Source organism: Leopardus geoffroyi, chromosome D3 (genome assembly GCF_018350155.1).
Source record: "Leopardus geoffroyi isolate Oge1 chromosome D3, O.geoffroyi_Oge1_pat1.0, whole genome shotgun sequence".
In the NCBI taxonomy this organism is placed as follows: domain Eukaryota; kingdom Metazoa; phylum Chordata; class Mammalia; order Carnivora; family Felidae; genus Leopardus; species Leopardus geoffroyi.
Window position 1 is genome coordinate 76,269,549 of NC_059339.1, and position 19,622 is coordinate 76,289,170.

The 19,622-nt window shown below is 47.5% G+C and overlaps 1 protein-coding gene across 3 annotated transcripts in view; it reads right to left on the reverse strand.

Annotated features, from left to right (window-relative positions):
* Positions 1–19,622, reverse strand: part of ATP8B1 (ATPase phospholipid transporting 8B1) — a 128,665-nt gene that overhangs the window by 53,006 nt on the left and 56,037 nt on the right. For all 3 annotated transcript variants that reach the window (XM_045459227.1, XM_045459229.1, XM_045459228.1), the window contains exon 2: positions 12,547–12,749. In XM_045459227.1, coding sequence (XP_045315183.1) covers positions 12,547–12,727 — 181 coding nt within the window. In that variant the 5' untranslated portion in view covers positions 12,728–12,749. The remainder of the gene's footprint in view (positions 1–12,546; positions 12,750–19,622) is intronic.

The following is a 19,622-nucleotide window of genomic DNA, read 5'->3' on the forward strand; positions in this document are numbered from 1 at the left end:
AAAGCTACTCAAGTTCAGTAGAAAAGAAGCGTAATTCTTCAGGGAAATACCAATTTTTTATCTCGTAATGGCAAAATGTTGGCAAGAGTAAGGAATGTGAGGACACACTGGGTTGAAAAGAGAGTGGAGGGTCAGGCGCTCTTGGGTGGTCTCCGTGGACAGCGATTTGCCCATATCTACCAGATTTTAACACACACATGCACGGACTGAAGGAGCAATCCCACTTCTAGGAATCGATCCCCCATGTACATATTCACACATGGGAGAAATGATGCGGCTCGGCATTCTTCAGTGCAGCCCTATTTATCAGAAAGATTAGAAACAGCCCAAATGTCACCACGAGCAGCCGGTTCAACATCGACATGACAAAAGTCTAAGCAGTCTGCGAAAGAAAGAAAGAAAGAAAGAAAGAAAGAAAGAAAGAAAGAAAGAAAGAAAAGAAAAGAAAAGAAAAGAAAAGAAAAGAAAAGAAAAGAAAAGAAAAGAAAAGAAAAGAAAAGAAAAGAAAAGAAAAAGGCGGCTTTCTATGGACTCAGAGGAAAGATCTCCAAATTACGCCAAGCAACAAAAGCAGGGGGTGTGTACCACACTGTGCTTTCAGCCATGTGACACACAGAATTGACGCACGGTAGGGATGCACGCACGTACACATTCTGGCACACGTGTGTCTATGGATCTATGGGTATGCAAGGGCACGTGTCTGTAAGTCTTCTTTGCACTTACAAGCGTATGTATATTTCCAAGAGGACATTTGAGACACTGGCAACATCAGCTTCTTTCTGGGAAGGAAAACTGCATGGCTGAGGGACAGAGGAGGCACGGAAGGAGACTTCATTTTCACCACTGCCTTCAATAATTATCTCCAAATGCATGTACTACCTTTCAAAACAGTACGTTTGCAATTCAATTCAAACCTCTATAGGTTTACATATAAAGCCAGTGTGTATGTTGCTTGATTTCTTACGGTCATTATACCATTCTATTTACTATTTAAAAAAATATTTTTCTAAAAGGCAGTGGAATGGTGAGTGGGGATAAATCAAGAGGGAAGAATACAGGAAAGGATGGAAGTCTATGTGGTCATGGCTTCTGATGCCCAGCCAAGCCACAGGGCTTCAGGACAGCAATGCCACAGTCAGTTGGCGGTTTGCCCTGGTCACACTAGCAGCAGTGAGCGGGATGTATTTGAAGGGAACAAGTGTCAGGGCAGAAGACCACTGCAGCCATTGATGTGAGCCCAAGCCAGAACTAAGGGACTGGAAATAGCAGACAGATTCAAGAACTTATAGGACAACTGTCTGAATGTGGGCAAGAAAGAATGAGAACTTGAAATGAGAAAAAGGTGACCTCAGGATCCCAGCCTGGGTGACTGGACGGACAGAGATGCCAAGAGCGAGCTAGAGAACACAGAGGTGGAAGTCTAGTTGGGAGACTGGTGAACTGAACAACCTCTAGGATGCATGGGGGGGGGGGGGTGGGGAAGGAAACCATCCAGGAGCCACAAAAACAGATCTGGACTCCCAGCTGAGGTTGAGGGCAGAGATACAGATTGGAAGGTACTGGATATGCACATTCGGGTTGAAACCCTGAGCGTGAATGGATCACATCGGAAGTGAGTATGGAGGTGGTTTTAGGAGGGAGACTGAAGGAGCCAGGACAGAGAGGGTAATGACACAGGAAAAGCAAGGACACAGGAGGCCACCCCAGGGGAGGGGCGCAGAAGGATGCGTGAGTTTGCACAGCCTTGAGTTTCTCACATGGAGAGGAGGTGGCTCAAAGTGGGTGCCCTTGGGAGAGCACTGATGGTTTGAACAGCTCTTGAGAAGGCAAGAAAGGCATTAGCCATGGGCAGGCAAGAACGACGAGTCAAGAAATGATGTTTATCTGCTGGTTTGTGTGTATTCATAGCATTCAGCTCTGTTGCTCCCTTACGCCACCCCATCTCCCCAAAAAAGAAAAGCAATGAGCTCAAACACTGAGAGAATGAAAGCAAAAGGCCAGGTGCTGCGGCTTGTTTATGCACGCGCGCGCACACACACACACAGACACAACTTTGCTCCTTGTTCTTGGCACTTGCTACATAAAGTGTGGACAAGTTGGACCCGGTTAGAAATGCAGAACCTCAGGCCACACCCCAGACCCACGCACCAGAATGGCAATTTAACAAGATCCCAGATGGACTCCTATGCACTCAGCGGGATGAGTTTCTTTCAACTGGGAATCCCCGAGAGGGGCTTTTATCACATCCTGATGCCCAGGGCTCCAGCCCCAGGGATTTTTGCTTTAGTCCGGGCTGAGCCCAGAGAAGGTCCCAAGCGATCCTAATTTGCAAGCGAGGTTGCCATCCACTGCTCAGGAGCAGGGTTTTTTCTCAGTCTTTCTCCTTCTTCCCTCCCACCTGAGGGTGACCAGTCCTCCCGACAGCCCTCCCTTGTCACGGAAGCAACATACCACAGGGTTTGAGCAAGGCAGGACTTCAAATTTTCGTCTGCCTTTTGAAATTGACATCTCTCTCTCCCTCAGAGAATCTTTATTCTCGTGGTGCTTTCCCAACTTGATGTGCGTACTAGTCATCTTGTTAATAGACTCTGATTGGCTGGTCTGAGAGGAACCCAATGTTCTGCATTTAATTAGCACCCAGGCGAGGCTAGCTAACAGACCTCGCTCTCAGGAGCAGGTGCTCTAGGGGATGCGTCAGACTATTGCACCGATGTGATGTTGAACCCGGTGGGATTCGTTTTAAAATGAAATTCCAGGCACCTGTGGAGTTTAAACGCTCCACCCAAGATTCTGTTGCATCCTCGGGATTGAGACCCACCCCTCCCCCGCCCCCCAACCACCACCACCACCTTAGAGTGTCTTCCTAAGGTGACACTCCTATCATTAAAAATCTGCTTTAGAGACTCGGGTTTCAAACGGGCACTAAGAAAAACAACAGCCAAGTTGGTCTCCATGAGTAAGAGCTTCCTGGTCAAGGTTCGGTCGTAAATGACGTTACTCCCAAGCAAGTTCTATAAAATGAGATAGCACAGTCTCATCACTCCTTTCCCCATCACACGTCACTCGGCCAGGAACATCCCACACACCCTTTGTTTTATAAGCTGACAGTTACTATGGTAACCATAAAGCCAAGGCGGTAGAAGGCAGGCCACAGCTTCTTAGGGACAAAAAAAGAAGTAGCCAGCGTGGAATTTCCCCAGGGTCGAAAATTCACAATGCATCCACTTGAGTGGAGAAGAGAGCTCTCCCCGCAGCATGTTTCATGGATCTTCTATGATTTACATATTTCAGTGGGCTAATCTGTTTTTTGATCCCAGGTGAAAATTAATTCATAGGTGCTCTAGAGAGCCACAGCCTTACTTCCAGATTCTTCTTGGAAGATAGCCCTTCTATCAGGGAGACGGTGTCTTTGTTTTGTCGACGCCACATCCGATCTGAAATCATACCAAGGACAACTTCTTTTCCTCTGTATGTCTTGATGTGCACGCAGTGATACCTTTAAACCTTAACAATTGAACTTGCCATCTTAACCGCCGATCATTTCGCCCCTGAATGGAATGTGGATCAGCATTCTGAGTTGGAAGAGAGTTTTAAAGAAATGCAATTCTGCGGTGCCTGGTTGGCTCAGTTGGTAGACATACAATACTTGATCTTGGGGCTGTGAGTTCAAGCCCCACATTGGGCCTAGAGCTGACTTCAAAGAAAAAGAGAAAGAAAGGCAGTTGTATATTTTCAAGCACAGAGAGCCACCCGAGCCAGCCGGAAAGAAAGGTCTTTGGGACTGCCTGTAAAGAATAGCTGGGTGTGAATGAACCAGCTTCTCCCAGGCACACGCCTCAGAGGTGCCTAGAAGATGCTCTGGGAGCGGCTTAGCATTCCCTGCACGATGTTGTTCACAATGCTATTTTCGGCTTAAACCGAAAATCAAAGACAAATGACACTGGAGCCTCTGTTTGAATCGGCCCTAATTCCAAAGCGATAGAATCAGAATTAGTTCTAATACGCAGTAGTCCCGTGTCTTTGCTAACCTCAAGCACGAGAAGGTATGCAAACAACCAGGCAAGTGAACACCCCAGGAGCCCGGGTGCTGGCGGCTGGCTGTGCTGGGTGGGAGTGTGCACGTGTGCTTGTGGAAGGGGTGAGGGGCATGTCCTCACTGGAGAGACTCTACAGCCATTACCTGCAGTCGCTCGGTCCCCTCCGTGCCACTTACATGGGCACAGCAAACTCCAGGAGTCAATTAACTACTCTCACTGGGATGGCAGTCTGGGAACCGAAGCTCAGTGCTGTCTATCACCGCGCGGTTAAGGATTTGAAAAGCTATCACTTCCCAGCAACAAGGCTACTCCATTCTAAGTCATTTCTTACCACTTCATCAAATATTTTTAACTGCCAGGTACCCAGCAACACAAGCGGATGTCTCACCGATATCCCAAACTAGTGAGGCTCAAAACAACAGCTCTCTCTTTGACCTACGATGGGCCCTCCCCCTGCATTACTCATCCCTACAAACGGCTCTGTTATCCACCTTCACAGAAAGCACTTCCGAAGGCCATTGCAACAATATCTTCCAATCTGCAATGTAACCTTCTTACACCTCATCAACAAACGGCATCTAATTTCCCTTCCCTTGAATCAGACCTAGCCTCGGTGACTCTCTCGTAACCAAGAGGTGCTCAGCACAAGTGAGGCTGCCTGAATTCTGCAACCAGCTTCTGCTTTGATCTTGACCTTTCCGGGTGCTCGTTCTTCAGGTGGCCCCCCTCATGGGACCCTCCATTGCAGCCCAGTGCCATAGAGATGCCCAAACCACGCAGAGATGCTCCCATCTACAGACACGGCTGAGCCTTTGAGTTACCCAGCTCAGGTGTCAGACGTGAGTGAAGAAGATTCCAAACGATTCCGGGCCCCAAATGATTCAAATCATGTCAGTTGTTCAAGCCTTCACAGCTGAGGGCCCAGACATCCTAGAGCAGAAACAAACCACTCACCATGTCCTGTCTGAATTCCGGACTCACAGAATCTGTGAACATCATGATGATGATTTTATGCCAGTAAGTTTGGAGTGGTTTTTCATGCAGCAGTAGATAACTTGGAATATCCCCTAGGGCACCTAAGCCAGAAGTTATTCCTCAGGCCTCCTTTTCTCTTGACCCTCAGATCTAATGGGACTTGTGAATGTCAAATCCTTAACATTTTCTTAATTTTATTGATTGAGTGATTGATTGGGAGCGAGCACGTGTGTGTGAATGGGGGCGATGCAGAGAGAGAGGGAGAGAGAAAATCCCAAGTAGTGCTGACAGCACAGAGCCAGACATGGGGCTCAATCTCACCAACTGGGAGATCATGACCTGAGCCAAGATCAAGAGTTGGGCACTTAAGTGACTGAGCCACCCAGGTGCCCCCAAATCCCTAACATTCATCATGATCTGTCTCCTTCTCTCTATCCCGGCCATCTTGGTTTAGGTCCTCACCAGTTTTTCTTGGACTATTGTCTACTCCCTTCTCCCTGCTCTTGCCAACATGGGATTTCTAAAATAAATCCATGTACCCACTATATTTATTGGGTGACTATTATGTGCTTTGCATGGAATAAACATGGCCCCAATTGTCATGAAGTCAACAGTCTAGTGGGAGAGAGTCACACGGTCATTCAAGGACATAATCATAAGTGCCCTCACGGGTATGAAGGAAAGCTCATACTACAGGGGGTCTGCTCCAGGCTGGGGCTCAGAGAAGGCTTCTCTAAGGAAGTGAGACAACACCGAGAGCCGAAGGGGGAGGAGTCGTCAGCCACATGGAAGGAGCTGGCATCAGATCCCACGTGCAGTGAAGTCTTTGTCCCCCATGAAGGCCAGACTGGGAGGAGCAAGCAAGACCATGGAGAAGCCGCAGTGGGAGGCGGCTACTGCACATCTAGCCATGTTATTTTCAGCATGTCCAAAGTCCAGCATGGCCCATCATCTAGGTTCCAAAACTGACTCTCTGTTCCCTGAATGCTCAGCTCCTTGGAGCCTCCCTTCAAGGTGCCTCAGCCTGGAACACCACGCTCCTGACACCACTGGGGTTGATTTACCTCTCATACTTCCTGCGGACTCAGCTCAGGCATTGTCACCTCCAGGAAGCCTTCCCTGACCAGGGAAGGCCGCTGAAGCGCTCACCTGGTTCCCTAGTCATACCTGTGAAGCTCTCTGACATGTTCAATCACAAATGCCCACTGAGCCTCTCCAATGCGCCAGGCACACAGCCCGGCGCCCTGACCCCAACGGGGCACAAGACAGATTAGCCCCTGGGCCCTGTAGCACTTACAGCTTAGCTGGAAGATGGGCAATAGACAACGAGTCACTCAGCTTTTGAGTTTTTTTTTGGTGGGCAGGGTGTCTACAAACTGTACCTTTTCTTCCAAGTTTTAATTTAAATTCTAGTTCATTAACATGTAGTGTAATACTGGTTTCAGGTGTAGAATTTAGTGATTCATCACTTACATGCAACACCCAGTGCTCGTCCCAGCAACTGCCCTCCTGAATGCCCATCACCCATTTAGCCCATCCCCCAACCCTCTTCCCCTGATCAATCCTCCATTTGTTCTCTATCATAGTCACTCAATTTTTAAATTTTTTTTAATGTTTATTTATTTTTGAGAGAGAGAGAGAGAGACAGAGTTTGAGTGGGGGAGGAGCAGAGAGAAAGGGAGGGAGACACAGAATCCGAAACAGGCTCCAGGCTCTGAGTTGTCAGCACAGAGCCTGACACGGGGCTTGAATTCAGGACCAGCGAGATCATGACCTAGGCCCAAGTCAGACGCTTAGCTGACTGAGCCACCCAGGCGCCCCAGTCACTCAGTTTTTAAGTGTCACTGGGAGAGGTGCTGAAAAGCTGGTGGGGAAGCCCACAGTGACCTCCTCTTGTCATAACCGCCTTGTTCCCCAGGCTTTCAGTTCCTCTGCGTGTGGTAGGCGTACCGCCTTCCTCCTGCCGTGGAGCCTCTGTATGTGGTCCCCTACTCAGGACCCTCCTGCCTCCCCTCTCCCTTCCCCTGATGAGCTCCTCCTCATCTCTCATCTGGCAGCCCAGGCAACCTTTTTTCACAAGGAAGCAGGGCAGGCTCCTGCGTCCCAGCCCTTGGAGCAGAACCACAGGTCCGTCCATTAGGAGAGCAAGTCATTGCATGAGTGAGGCTCTTTCTGCAAGCTTTAGCTTTGTCCCTGCGGCTGTACGTGTGCAGGGGTTAACTTTTCCACAGTTTTCTGCCTTCTCTGTTTCGAGAGACTTGCGCCTTGACCTCCTGCAGGTAGACTGCCCTACTTCAGCCCAGACCCACAGCTTCACCTGAGAAACCACGGGGGCCCAGGAGAGCAGATGTGGGAGTGGCATGAGAGTCCGCAGGTCCGCGAACAAAAAGACTGGAGAAGGCTGTGTTCATGGGAAAGGCTTAGAAGATGGCAGAGGCAGGGGTGACTGACCCTAAATCACCCCAACTTTCCTCAATATGTGGGCAAATTCACTGGTGGGAAAATGAACTGTTCTTTATCCCATCCGCCTCTCCAACCATTCATCATCCTTGGATGTGGGGACAGAAGGCGCTGTTTAAAAGAAGGAGCCCACAGCTTTAACCTTGGGGGTCCAGGAGAATCTGAGTGCCCCAAAAGAAAGTAGAGGGGTCGAGAAGAAGGTTCGATGATGGACAGATGAGAGGAGAGGATAGGGCAGGGTAGACACTTTCACTTTGATATGGAAGACATTAAGGGAGGAACTGGCCAGAGGGGGTAGTGGAGAATAAGAGCTACTATTTATTGAGCATTTACTGTGTGCCTGAAGCTGTGCTAAATCCTTTACATTTGTTTTCTGATTTTTAAAATTGTTTTTTAATCTTTTTTTATTCTTTGAGAGAGAGCGCGTGTGCGCACAAGCAGGGGAGGGGCAGAGGGAGGGAGACACAGAATCTGAAGCAGGCTCCAGGTTCTGAGCTGTCAGCACGAAGCCCGACGCGGGGCTCGAACTCACGAACCGGGAGATCATGACCTGAGCTGAAGTCGGACGCTCAACCAACTGAGCCACCCACGTGCCCCATTTTATTTTCTGATTTAACCTTCACAACTACATTGTGCCCATTTCATGGATGGAGACACTGAGGCACAGAGAGAAGTCCTTTCCTCAAGGTCACAGAGCTAGAAAGCGGTCCAGCGTCCTCCCTCTTCCTCACCACGCACCTTGCCTGTCAGAGTGACGCAGAGATGTGGTAGGTGAGCAGGTTAAAGGGAGTTAGCTTGCTCAAGGAAGCCCCGTAGAGAGAGAATGGAGTACGAAGGAGGGTTGTGAACATTCTTCAAAAGGAACAAGAAAACAGGAGGGGTGCTGGGCAAGAGGGTGTTGTCTCCTGCCAAGGTCAGCACTCTCCAAGGAGAGACTGTTACAAAGGTCAAGCACTTCGGGGAAAACAGGTTGGAATATGATGGCCGACAGAAAGCTCACTGGCCTTGGCACTGGGGTTCTTGGTGACTTTTAAGACAGCATTACGCGGAGGGCAGAGGGCAGCCCATGGAGGGGAGGAATCCAGGGGCCCAAGAGGATGCAGTACGAGAGAGATGGGTTTCCAGAAGCTTGGCCAAGAGAACAGGAGACAGGACACCAACTGTGGCAGAAGGCGGGATTCAGGCAAGAATTTGTGGTAGGACAGGGAAGCTGTGAGCACATCCGTGATTTGTGAGCCAGCAGAGCAGGAAGATGGGAGAGGTCAGAAAGCAGTGCTCCCTGGGAGGCAGGAGACAGCCTTCTCATTCATCCCCAGGCTCGGAAGAAAGGGCCAGTCTGCACTGATCCAGTGCTATCCCGAGCATTTATTTATTCCCAAGGGCTTCATCTCTAAGCTGGTTCCTGGCCGGCACAGAATTGAGTTGACCTAGCGGACACCAGGATGGGTGGGATGGTTTTTTAAAAAAAAAAAAAAGGCAAATTAAAAAACTCCACAGCATTCTAGAGTCAAGGGATTTTAGGAACCTGTGGCCGAATAAAATTAAACTGGCTTATTATTTTTTTTTAATCTTTATTTACTTTGAGAGAGAGAGACAGAGAGACAGAGTGCACGTGCACGAGCCGGGGGAGGGGCAGAGGGAGGGAGAGAGAATCCCAAGCAGGCTCCATGCTGTCCGCACAGAGCCTGATGGGGGGCTCCGTCCCATGAACCGCGACCTGAGCCAAGAGTTGGACGCTGAACTGAGTGAGCCACCGAGGCGCCCTTGAACTGGTTTCTTTCGTGCCTGAATTTCTTGGATCCTTTTCAGCTAATGGACAACCTTAAACTCCAAGAAGAGGTTAAAGAATTCGGAGCTTCCGGTCTCAGGGGCTAGAGAATCTTTGTGCCCTGGCGCATCTGCAAAAGAAGGGTTTCCCAGGATGCACACTGGGAAATACTGCTCCCGTGTGCTCATCAGGAAACGAGGGTTCATCCCGTAGCATGGGAAACATTCCCACTTATTCTTCCCAATCCTTGCTCAAAGTAAACTCAGGGTAAAATTACTCCAGCAAAATCGGTGGGTTTAGCTCTTCCTCTGTGGCACATTCTAACAGCGCGTTTACTCACCCTTGTTCTGGAGCCTCACAGCTCACAACAAACGTCCTTCAACTGAAAAGCATGCATAATGGAGCTCTCAGAACGCTTGCTTAACTCAGCTGGGCTAGGGCATCTTTTTTTTTTTTTTTTTTTTTTTTTTTTTTTCCAACGTTTATTTATTTTTGGGACAGAGAGAGACAGAGCATGAACGGGGGAGGGGCAGAGAGAGAGGGAGACACAGAATCGGAAACAGGCTCCAGGCTCCGAGCCATCAGCCCAGAGCCTGACGCGGGGCTCGAACTCACGGACCGTGAGATCGTGACCTGGCTGAAGTCGGACGCTTAACCGACTGCGCCACCCAGGCGCCCCTAGGGCATCTTTAAAAAACCAACTTTCTGCCCTAAGAGGATGCTGTTGAAGAGATGAACGTGGTTCATGCACTCCCAGGCCCTGTTCTGCTACAGAGTGCCCTGGCCTCTGGTGTTCCTCAGCCTGACAGGACGTCACAGAGTGACTCACGCTCTGGTTTCTAAAGAATTAATTCCTTGGAGAAAACTATCCTTCATGGAAAATGTCAAGACAGACAGAGGGTCATTTAAAAAGGAGCGACGCCGACCTTAACTGGGAAAATGACTGAAAATATGAAAAACAATTAAGAAGGGAGAAGGAGGGGTGCAGAGGAAAAAGGAAAGGATGGAAGGAGGGAGGAGGGGAGGAAGCAGACCTGTTGGGGGGCGTGCAGGGCAGGAGAAGGAATGCAGGAGAGAGGTCTGGCACTTACTGAATGTCTTCTGTGCTTTGGGGAAGGGCAGGTAGAGGTGTGTTTCTAAAAGTCACAAGCAAGGTTGTTTGACAGGAGTTTTACGAAATGAGAACGAGCAGGGGCACCTGGCTGGCTCTGTCCGCAGAGCGTGCAACTCTTGATCGTGGGGCTGTGAGTTCGAGCCCCACATTGGATATAGAGATTACGTAAAAATAAAATCTTCAAAAAGAAAAGAAAAGAAAAGAAAAGAAAAGAAAAGAAAAGAAAAAGAAATGAGACACACCAGATTCCCTGAGAAATCTAAGCCACCACTGGAAGAGACCATGAAGAGCCAAGATCAAGTCTGGCCTCCCTGGCGACCTGCGTTCCGACGGTAGAAATCTACAAGAGGGATGACCTACAGACTGAACGATCAGGAAAGGGCCCTGAGAACCTGGATGTGAAGGTAGAGTTGGAAAAAAACCAGAGGTGAGAGTTCCCACCGAGTACGTGCTTCTCTGACATTTCTGCAGGCACCCAACCCCGGTCCTTTGTTACGTCCCGGACCACACAGCTGATAGCGTGGCACCAAGCACCAACAGCAAAGTTCACCTTGAACCCCACAGAGCCGGTTCTCTGCCAGCTCATCAGATATCCACATCTGATAGCGATTCCAAGACTGTGACAGGCAACTTAGAAGTTCAGCGGGGGAAAGAATGAGGAAGAAACACCGTATTCATGATGTGAGGCAGCCAGCTAGAACTCCCCGCTAATTTGTCAGGCTCCTTCAGCTTTATCCCCATTCGAACATCCAGTCTGGGCCTGTTATACAGAGGCCACATTTCCTGTTCAGACTGGCAGTGATTCCATTTTAATTTAGCTCAGCTACCGTGATTTTCATACCTTCTGCTTCAAGGCAGAAAAGCGCTTAAGCTTAACATTCGACAGCTTAAAATGATAGCCGGAAATCTACAGTAAGTTCTGATCGTTCTAAATGTTTGATGCAGAAAACTAAGGACGGCAAACGGTATACATAGATCAATGGCCTGCCCGGTTTTGGGGCCCAGGTTAGGACGGGACCCATTTGGACATATGTTCTCCCCCATGGAGATCCTCCCTACATGGGAGAGCTGGAGAGAGGCAGCCTCTGACCACAGCAGGAGGAATCATCCCCAAAGTCTCATTTCATGCATGTTGCTCTCTCTACCGGTGAAACAGTTTGAAAAACAAAACAAAACAAAACCAAAAAAAAACCCCAAGCTGACCAGGGAGCAGAACCCGGCAGCAAAAACGAGGGGAGCAAGGAGTGACACAAAGTAAGCAGACTTTGGGGGATCTGGGAGGACAGAAGGGCAGTGACAGAGACTTTGGGGAAGCCAGATAGAACCAGAGGTTATTCTGACTGAGGCTGTGGAGGCAGCATCCAGAGAGTCAGAAACAGTAATTTCGTGGAGATTCCTAGAAATGAGAATCTAAAGTTATTCAGCTGGAATTTGAGAGACCATGGAAGAAATATTTTGAACCTGACACCTGGAGCAAATCTGGGGCCCGAAGAGAAAAGGTTCAGCTTCCTCATGGAGCACAACCGCCACAGGGAGAGACCACATTTTCTTGCCAGGGTGGGAGAACCAGCGGAAAACGAAATAGAAAAGCCACAGCGGGAAAAGCATCCTCATAAAAGTAAGGTACACTCCGCTGTGGCCTCAAGGACTGACTGTCTACGGCTATTTTTAAGAACTATTGGTAAGCTGAGTCGTTGTGACAGAGCCTGTGTGGCACACAGAGCCTAAAACAGTCACTGTCTGACCCTGACCCCTGGTCCAGACCGGGCCTCGAAGTTGCCCTGATTCTGGGCAGGTAGGGCTGTTTGCCGTTGCCCCTCATAGCAAGCAGCCCACACCGCATCATATTCACAAACGGCTGAACCAAAGGTGTGCCAACTCCAAGCTTCCTGGTGCAGTAACAAGCAAATTCCTCCGCATACAAGTCCCTCCTAAAAGTAGACACCAACCAACACCTTCCATTTTCTGGACAGAACGTGTCAGGTGGGTCGACCAGCCCTGCATGCTGGGGACGAAGCGTCCGAACCCACTGTTGTCCAAGCCCATTGCCCCCGTTCTCCCAGCTGTGTCCGAAGAGGAGGAAGATATCTCCTGGCCAACCTAACACGGACTGGCCATCCTGTGCACCTGTGGTCGCTGCCCAGTGAGGACAGACAAGGATGGGACCCAGTCTCCGGTCCCAGTGAGGTTACCTTTTCGGAACGTCTCCCGGTTTTCCTCTGCTTCTCTGTTGACTCGATTCTGTTCTGGTTCAACCGCAGCTCCCTGGTCTTCGAGCTCATCTTCTGTTTCATCGTCACTATAGGGAACCACTTCATCATTCGGCTGAGAATCCTCCTCAAATGTCGTTTCTGAGTCTCTTTCAGAACTCATCCTGCTGGCAAACTGGAACTACCTGGTTTAAAAGAAAGAGAAACCAGAGTGAGTTATGACTCGCGCCCAGTTTCTGCCTGCGCCCAGTAGCAATGCCCTTTTAACGGAACATAATTTAAATGAACGTGCAAGTGTGTCTGAACAATGACCCCAAAGTTCAAATTACCAAGCAAATAAGAACAAAACCATTCACAGGGCACCTGGGTGGCTCAGTTGCTTAAGCATCTGACTTCAGCTCAGGTCATGATCTCACAGTTTGTGGGTTCAAGCCCCGCGATGGGCTCTGAGCTCAGAGACTGGAGCCTGCTTTAGATTCTGTGTCTCCCTCTCTCTCTGCCCCTCCCCTGCTCATTCTCTGTCTCTCTGTCTCTCTGTCTCTCTCTCTCTCTCTCTCAAATATAATGAACATTAAAAAAATCAATGTTGGAATGAGTACTGGATGTTGTATGTAAGCGATGAATCGTGGGAATCTACTCCCGAAGCCAAGAGCACACTGCATACGCTGTATGTTAGCTAACATACTTGACAATAAATTATACTTTTTAAAAAATAAAAAAAAAGGAAGAAAACCATTCATTAGTGATTGCATGCTTGAGCAAGAATTAAGAACAAAAATGTAGCTGCAAACTTTTTTTTTTTAAGCGTATACAAGCTTTAAGGTAGTATTTCAAATTGCGGGTCTCTACCGAGCAAAATAAACTTAAGTCATAACCAACGTTAAAATAAAATGAAACAGCTAATAAAGCATCGGGGCACAGCAGGCGTCGTAAGAGTCAGTACTGTTGGATGAAACCGTCTGATGAAACACACACACATTTATTTGCATTGTAGGTCTTAATGCAATTGCATTTCTTACTGCGGGTTGCTGGCAAAGTTTGAGACACAGTGCCCTAGGACATCTGGTTTCCCCTAATGCTAATATTCTGAGCTTTTACTCTGTGATATATTAAAAAAAAATTTTAACGTTTATTTATTATGGAGAGGCACAGAGCATGAGCAGGGGAGGGGCGGAGAGAGGGGGAGACACAGAATCCGAAGCAGGCTCCAGGCTGTCAGCACAGAGCCCGATGTGGCGGGGGGGGGGGGGGGGGGGGGGCGGTTCGAACTCACCAACCGCGAGATCATGACCTGAGCCGAAGTCGGACGCCTAACCGACTGAGCCACCCAGGCACCCCATACTCTGTGATACATTTAAGGCTTAGATCCTCACCTTTTACTTCCTGGGAGCACTCCCTCACCTCTCTCCCTAACTACCCCCACCGACACCCTGTATCTGGAATTTGTGCTTGTGTGTATGCTGCTGTTTAAAGTGAATGCACAAGTGATAAGCACAACTGTAGTCATATTAGGAAAATATTTACACAACTACCATGGGTCACATGAAGATAGCCATGCAGCCTGGCGTTATTTATATAAGCATCATATTGCCATGTACCTGACGTTGTTAATAACTGCAGCTCACATTTATATAGCGTTAACTGGACTCCAGGCCCTGCATGCACAGCTTCACCGACATTGGCTCCTTGAAACTTCCCACACGACCCTGGTGAGGGTACTATTGTTATTCCTACTCTACAGAGGAGAAAACCACAACTCTCTGAATAGCTTGCACAATAATTATTAAAAACGTGCCACAAAGGGGCGCCTGGCTGGCTGAATCAGTAGACCATGCAACTTTTGATCTCGGGGTCATGAGTTCAAGCCCCATGATGGGTGTACAGCTTACTTAAAAAAAAATTTGCAGCAAAACAATTGCTTTCCAAGGAGGGATCTTCTATATACTACTCTTCTGTTACAGCGTCTTATTCGTTTTCATCAAGGGTTAGTTGCCGTGAGTGGAACTACTTAGCTGATGGCATGCTTTGTACCAAATCTAGCATCTTGGACCTGTGACGTTTTATAGCCATAATTGAACATGTATGAAATGTTTAAATATTTATATTATCTATTATTAATATGTATTATCATATATTATATATTTATAATATAGATATATTTTGTCCAATATTATTTACGACCATAAAACCCAGAAGCAACTTGGGTGTCCAATGCTTGGTAACTGTGTAAATAAATTGTGATATCGTCACACTATGAGCCAATTTAGATCATGACCCGAAGCGTTTTTAATGACGCTGGAAAAGTCCAAACATGTTGAGTTGAAAGGTGGGTTAACAATCCGTATGTATAGAACAGTCCCAGTTACTCAGACATTTATTCACTGTCCAAAACGTCAACAATTGTCACGCATCCTTTACATGAAATGACCCATGTCAAGTGCTCGATTCAGTACCTAGCATACAGTAAATACCCAATACAGTGCTAACACGACAGAAAGTACGCAAACGTGATATCGTGATTTTCAATTCTTTCCAGAACTAGAAAAAATGTCCTTTATAATAACAAATGAAATGGTGTGGGGATTTATCCCTTCGTGCATTTCCATCTCCTGAAATCACTTCTAAACTGTATCTGCCTCTCACCAGGAGGTAAAACATTAGACTATTTATTATAGGACTACACTTAAGCACAGTCGGATTCCGTTTAAAAACCTTTTGACTGCAGAAGGAAACATTTTCCTGCTCTCCCAATTTTCTGTGCGCTAGTAAATAACTCTATCTCGGGGTTCCATACATGTCTCGTTTGTGGTTTTGTAATATACTGCCACCCATGCTTTAGCTGCTATTTAAATTTAATACACTCTCTTTAAAATTCCCAAGCTCTTAACGGCAAAACTTTGGCCAACAATCTTTCAGAACAAAAATACTGGAAGTGGTTCAAGCAGGACCACCCTGTGAGATCGATAATACTGTCCCATCTTCCAGATAAGGACACTGAGGGTCAGCTGCTAAGTGGCGTTAAGTTAGGATCTCATGTCTCCGTTACAGGGACATGTACGATATTAATGAGTCTGAAAGCACCATTATAGAAACAATTTTTCTTTTATTGTAGTACATAACACAAACTTAACCACTTTAACCATTTTTAGGTGTCCAGGTCAGGGGCGTTAAGCGCATTCTAGAAACATTTTGTACGTGATCGGTTCCCTCATCATTATTACGGCCAAGTGTCTAAGTGCTTATTTCCCACATTAAGACTGGATCCAGTCTTTCGAGGTTGAGGGAGGAGACAGACACCAAGGAGTGGATTCAACAGCCAGGAGGATGGGATCCAGGGTGAGCAAAGGCATTGCATAACCGGCCAGCTCAGCACTGGAACATCCACCCCAGGCCAGACTGTGTGGGCTGCTTGGAAAGCAGAGCTCTGAGCTGAGTGGAAGTTCTCTGCAGTGTGTGTGTGCGTGTGTGTGTGTGTGTGTGTAAAATGCAGACACACATGGGAACCATTTAGCTCTCTCATCAGAGCACGGCCAGAGAAAAACTGGGAAGAAATTCTCTCTTTGAAGCCCTGAGTGACGTAAGCCACTTTCCTGCTCTAAGCCACGATGTGAAGAAGGCAGGCACTGTCTAGAACGTGGATTTGGAAACTTCGTTGTGTCCCTTACCACCCCTGCAGCACACTGCAGCCCTGTGTGCACTTGCCCAGCCCTCATGAAGCACCTGCCAGGGGCTGACTACCACCCAGGCACTGGGAACAGACCCTTTGGAGACTACCAGGTCATTCAGGGATCCAGGTAAGTAAACTATACGTGACAGCCACGAGACACAGCAAGGCCAATCATTTCTGCCTGAACATACACCTCCCGTCCACTCCTGCCTCTCCGTCTCCAAGGCCACCACCCTAATCCACACTGCCATCACCTCTCTGCTGCAATGCTGCAAATACACTCTAATTACACGCCTACAATCAACTTCCGAACAGCTTCCAATCAACTTCTTGCCACTCTCCTGCTTAGACCCTTCCTACGTGTTAGGGGCAAAGCTGTGTCCCCTTCAAAAAATCATAGGCTGAAGCCCTAACCCCCAATGTGACTGTGTGGGGGAGATCAGGCCTTTAAAGAGGTAAATAATTTTATAAGGGTGGGACCCTAATCTGACAGGTCTGGTGTCCTTACAAGACGAGAGAGAGACGTCACAGAGCTCTCTCTCTCTTTCTGTGCACGCACAGAGGAAGGGCCACAGAAAGATGACGGCCACCTACAAGCTAAGAAGATGGACTCCCCAGAAACTAACCCTACTGGGACCTCAATCTTGGACTTCCAGCTTTCAGAAATATGAGAAAATAAATGTCTACGGTTTAAGCCACCTAGTCAGTAGTATTTTGCTACGGGAGCCCAAGCAGATCAATATACTATGGGTTCCCACTACTCTTTTAATCCAAGCTTTCCCCCAACTTCTGGGAGCCCTCCTACAACTTCTTTCTTCCTCACTAATCCTCAGCCCCGTGGCCTTGCTTTCAGCTTAAGCAAATGAAATCTTTCCTGCCTCAGGGCCTTTGCACATGCCCTTCCTACTGCCTGAAAAGCTCTTCTCTCAGTTCTCTTCATGGCTATTATTTCTCAGTCTTTAGCTCTCAAATTCAATATCCACTTTCACTGATGGTGTTAAAGAGGTATCTGCCCTCTTCTTCCTACCACCACCAATCTCCAAAACACTTACTTTTCTCTTTCCTTCCTAGCACTTACCACGATTTTTAAATATACATTTGCTTTCACTTGTCATCTGCCTCTTCCACGAGACTACAAACTCTGCAAGAACAGAGTCCCATCTGGGAATACTCAGTGCCTACCCTCTAGTTGCCACTCAAAGATTTGGGGGGAAAGAACAAATTCACTTTTGATAAAGCCCTCAAGGATTTAGAGAGTAATCTTCTACCAAAAACAAAGATATCTTTACCATCTCTCCATAGCTCCTACCCACCACACCGTAAAAGAGTTCAATTAGTCACTGGATGAAGGGGGAAAGTTGACGGCAATGATAAGAGCGAATAAAAACTTCTACGTTCGGAAGTTGTACACAGTGGAGATTTTTAGGAGTCTCACTCTATCAAGGCCACTGAAAACTTATTGCCTAAGATTTTACTACCTACACAAAACTAAATCAGCCTGTGGGAAGGCACTGAAGGTATTGAAGTTGAGCCCTGATCTTTCTTTGTTATCACCTGCCATATGACAAGTATGACATATGACATATAACATATAACATATGTTTGTTATCACCTGCCATATGACAAGTATGACATATGACATATGACATATAACACACAGGAGGCCCTTTTGCCTCTGTCCCTTAGGGGGTTTATAGTCCGGAGGGGAGTTCGCAAGTTACAGCCTACAGGCCAGGTTCGGCCGACCATCCGTTTTTGCAAATGAAGTTTTATTCAAACACGTCCTTGCTTATTCCTCATTGTATCGTCAATGGCTGCTTTTATACCATAGCGGAGTTGAATGGTTGTGATGGACACCATATGGCCTCAGACTGTAAAATATTTACTATCTGGCTCTTTACAGAAAAAGTCCGTTGACCTGTGGACTAAGGACTAAGGACTAAGGACTAAGGACTAAGATACTAAGAGACAGCGGCGAAACAAGTGCTTAATATCAAAGGCTCACAACCGGAGGAAATCATCACCGACCTGGGTAAATCGGGCCTGGTTTGGGAATATGAAACAAACGACCAGGGGCAGTGGTGGGAAAATGCCCCTAATACAGTTGTCCTATTGACTGGGAATAGTAGGGTCTCAATTATTGCAAGCTGTGTAACTGGAGAGGACACACGCTGGCCCAGCCAACAGACCATCGTCTCCCTCGTCGCATGAGCGAGTGGTGATCGTGTGTCTACTAACACAGCCGTACCCGGTGCAGGGTGGTATTTCTCTGGAATCAAGGCGTCCAAAGTTAGTTGGACAATAATCAACCAAGGCGTCCAAAGTTAGTGGGACTAGATGTTAGGGCAAGTAGGCAAAAGATTTATCAGAATTTTTTTTTTTAATTCATCAAAGGGATATAGCATTCAAGGATTGTTCTGGTCACATGATCTTTAGAAATTATTCTCACTCAGCTCCTGCTTAATCTGAAAAGCAGCATGGTTTATTGGAAAGAATATGGGTCTGGATTCCATTCCCAACTGTACCACTCACTACTTTATAACTTGGGTGGATTCCTTCACATTTTGGAAGCTCCTTTCTCTCATGTGTAAAAAAAAAAAAAGGAGAGAGAGAGAGAGAGACAGAGAAAGAAGGGTAGGGGATATCTACCTTCCAAATACTGTGAGAATTCCTTTTGATAACTGAAGGTTGTAAAAGCCCCTAGAGACAGCCCACAGAGAGTAGGTACGATATACATGCTAGTTTCCATCAGGTTCTTTTCAGACTCCTTGAGAGATGGATGTGCAAAACAAAGACTTAACATCCACCTGCCACAGGGGACAACTCCTCGTCCGTCCCCTCCACTTGCTCCTTCCCAAGAAAGGGGCCTTGATACAAGTACCGATCAGAGCCTGCAGCCCTAAGTAGTGGGGGGTGGGGGTCATGTGATCCCATTACCTGAGTTTAAAGTCAGGTAGTGTGTGGGTTGCTCCCCACCTTGCCATCTCCATGAGAGCAACACGCAAGGATGGGCTGTGCCTCCTGGCAACCATCCTCCTCTCTCCCTGTTCTGTCCCTGTCCAGTTAGCAGACTCCAGACTTTTCTGCAAGCCTGCCTAAAAAAGAGTACAGGGTAGTGGAGATGGTGGGGGAGGAGAGGAACCAAGAGGCATCATTTATATCAGAGCTCGATTTGGGTCTTTTCCAGCTCTTAATAAAGTGGCACTTCATCTTCCATCCTGCCTTCTGCTGTGTTCAGCCCTCTTGGTCATAAACCCCCAAAGACAAAAGGGGTGAAGGACAGAGTTTCCAAACCTGGATCCTAACACCCCATCACTTGTCACCTTTATATACTTGGCTACGAGCTACCTGCAAAGTGAATGAATGAATGAATGAAATCCTTATTCCTTTG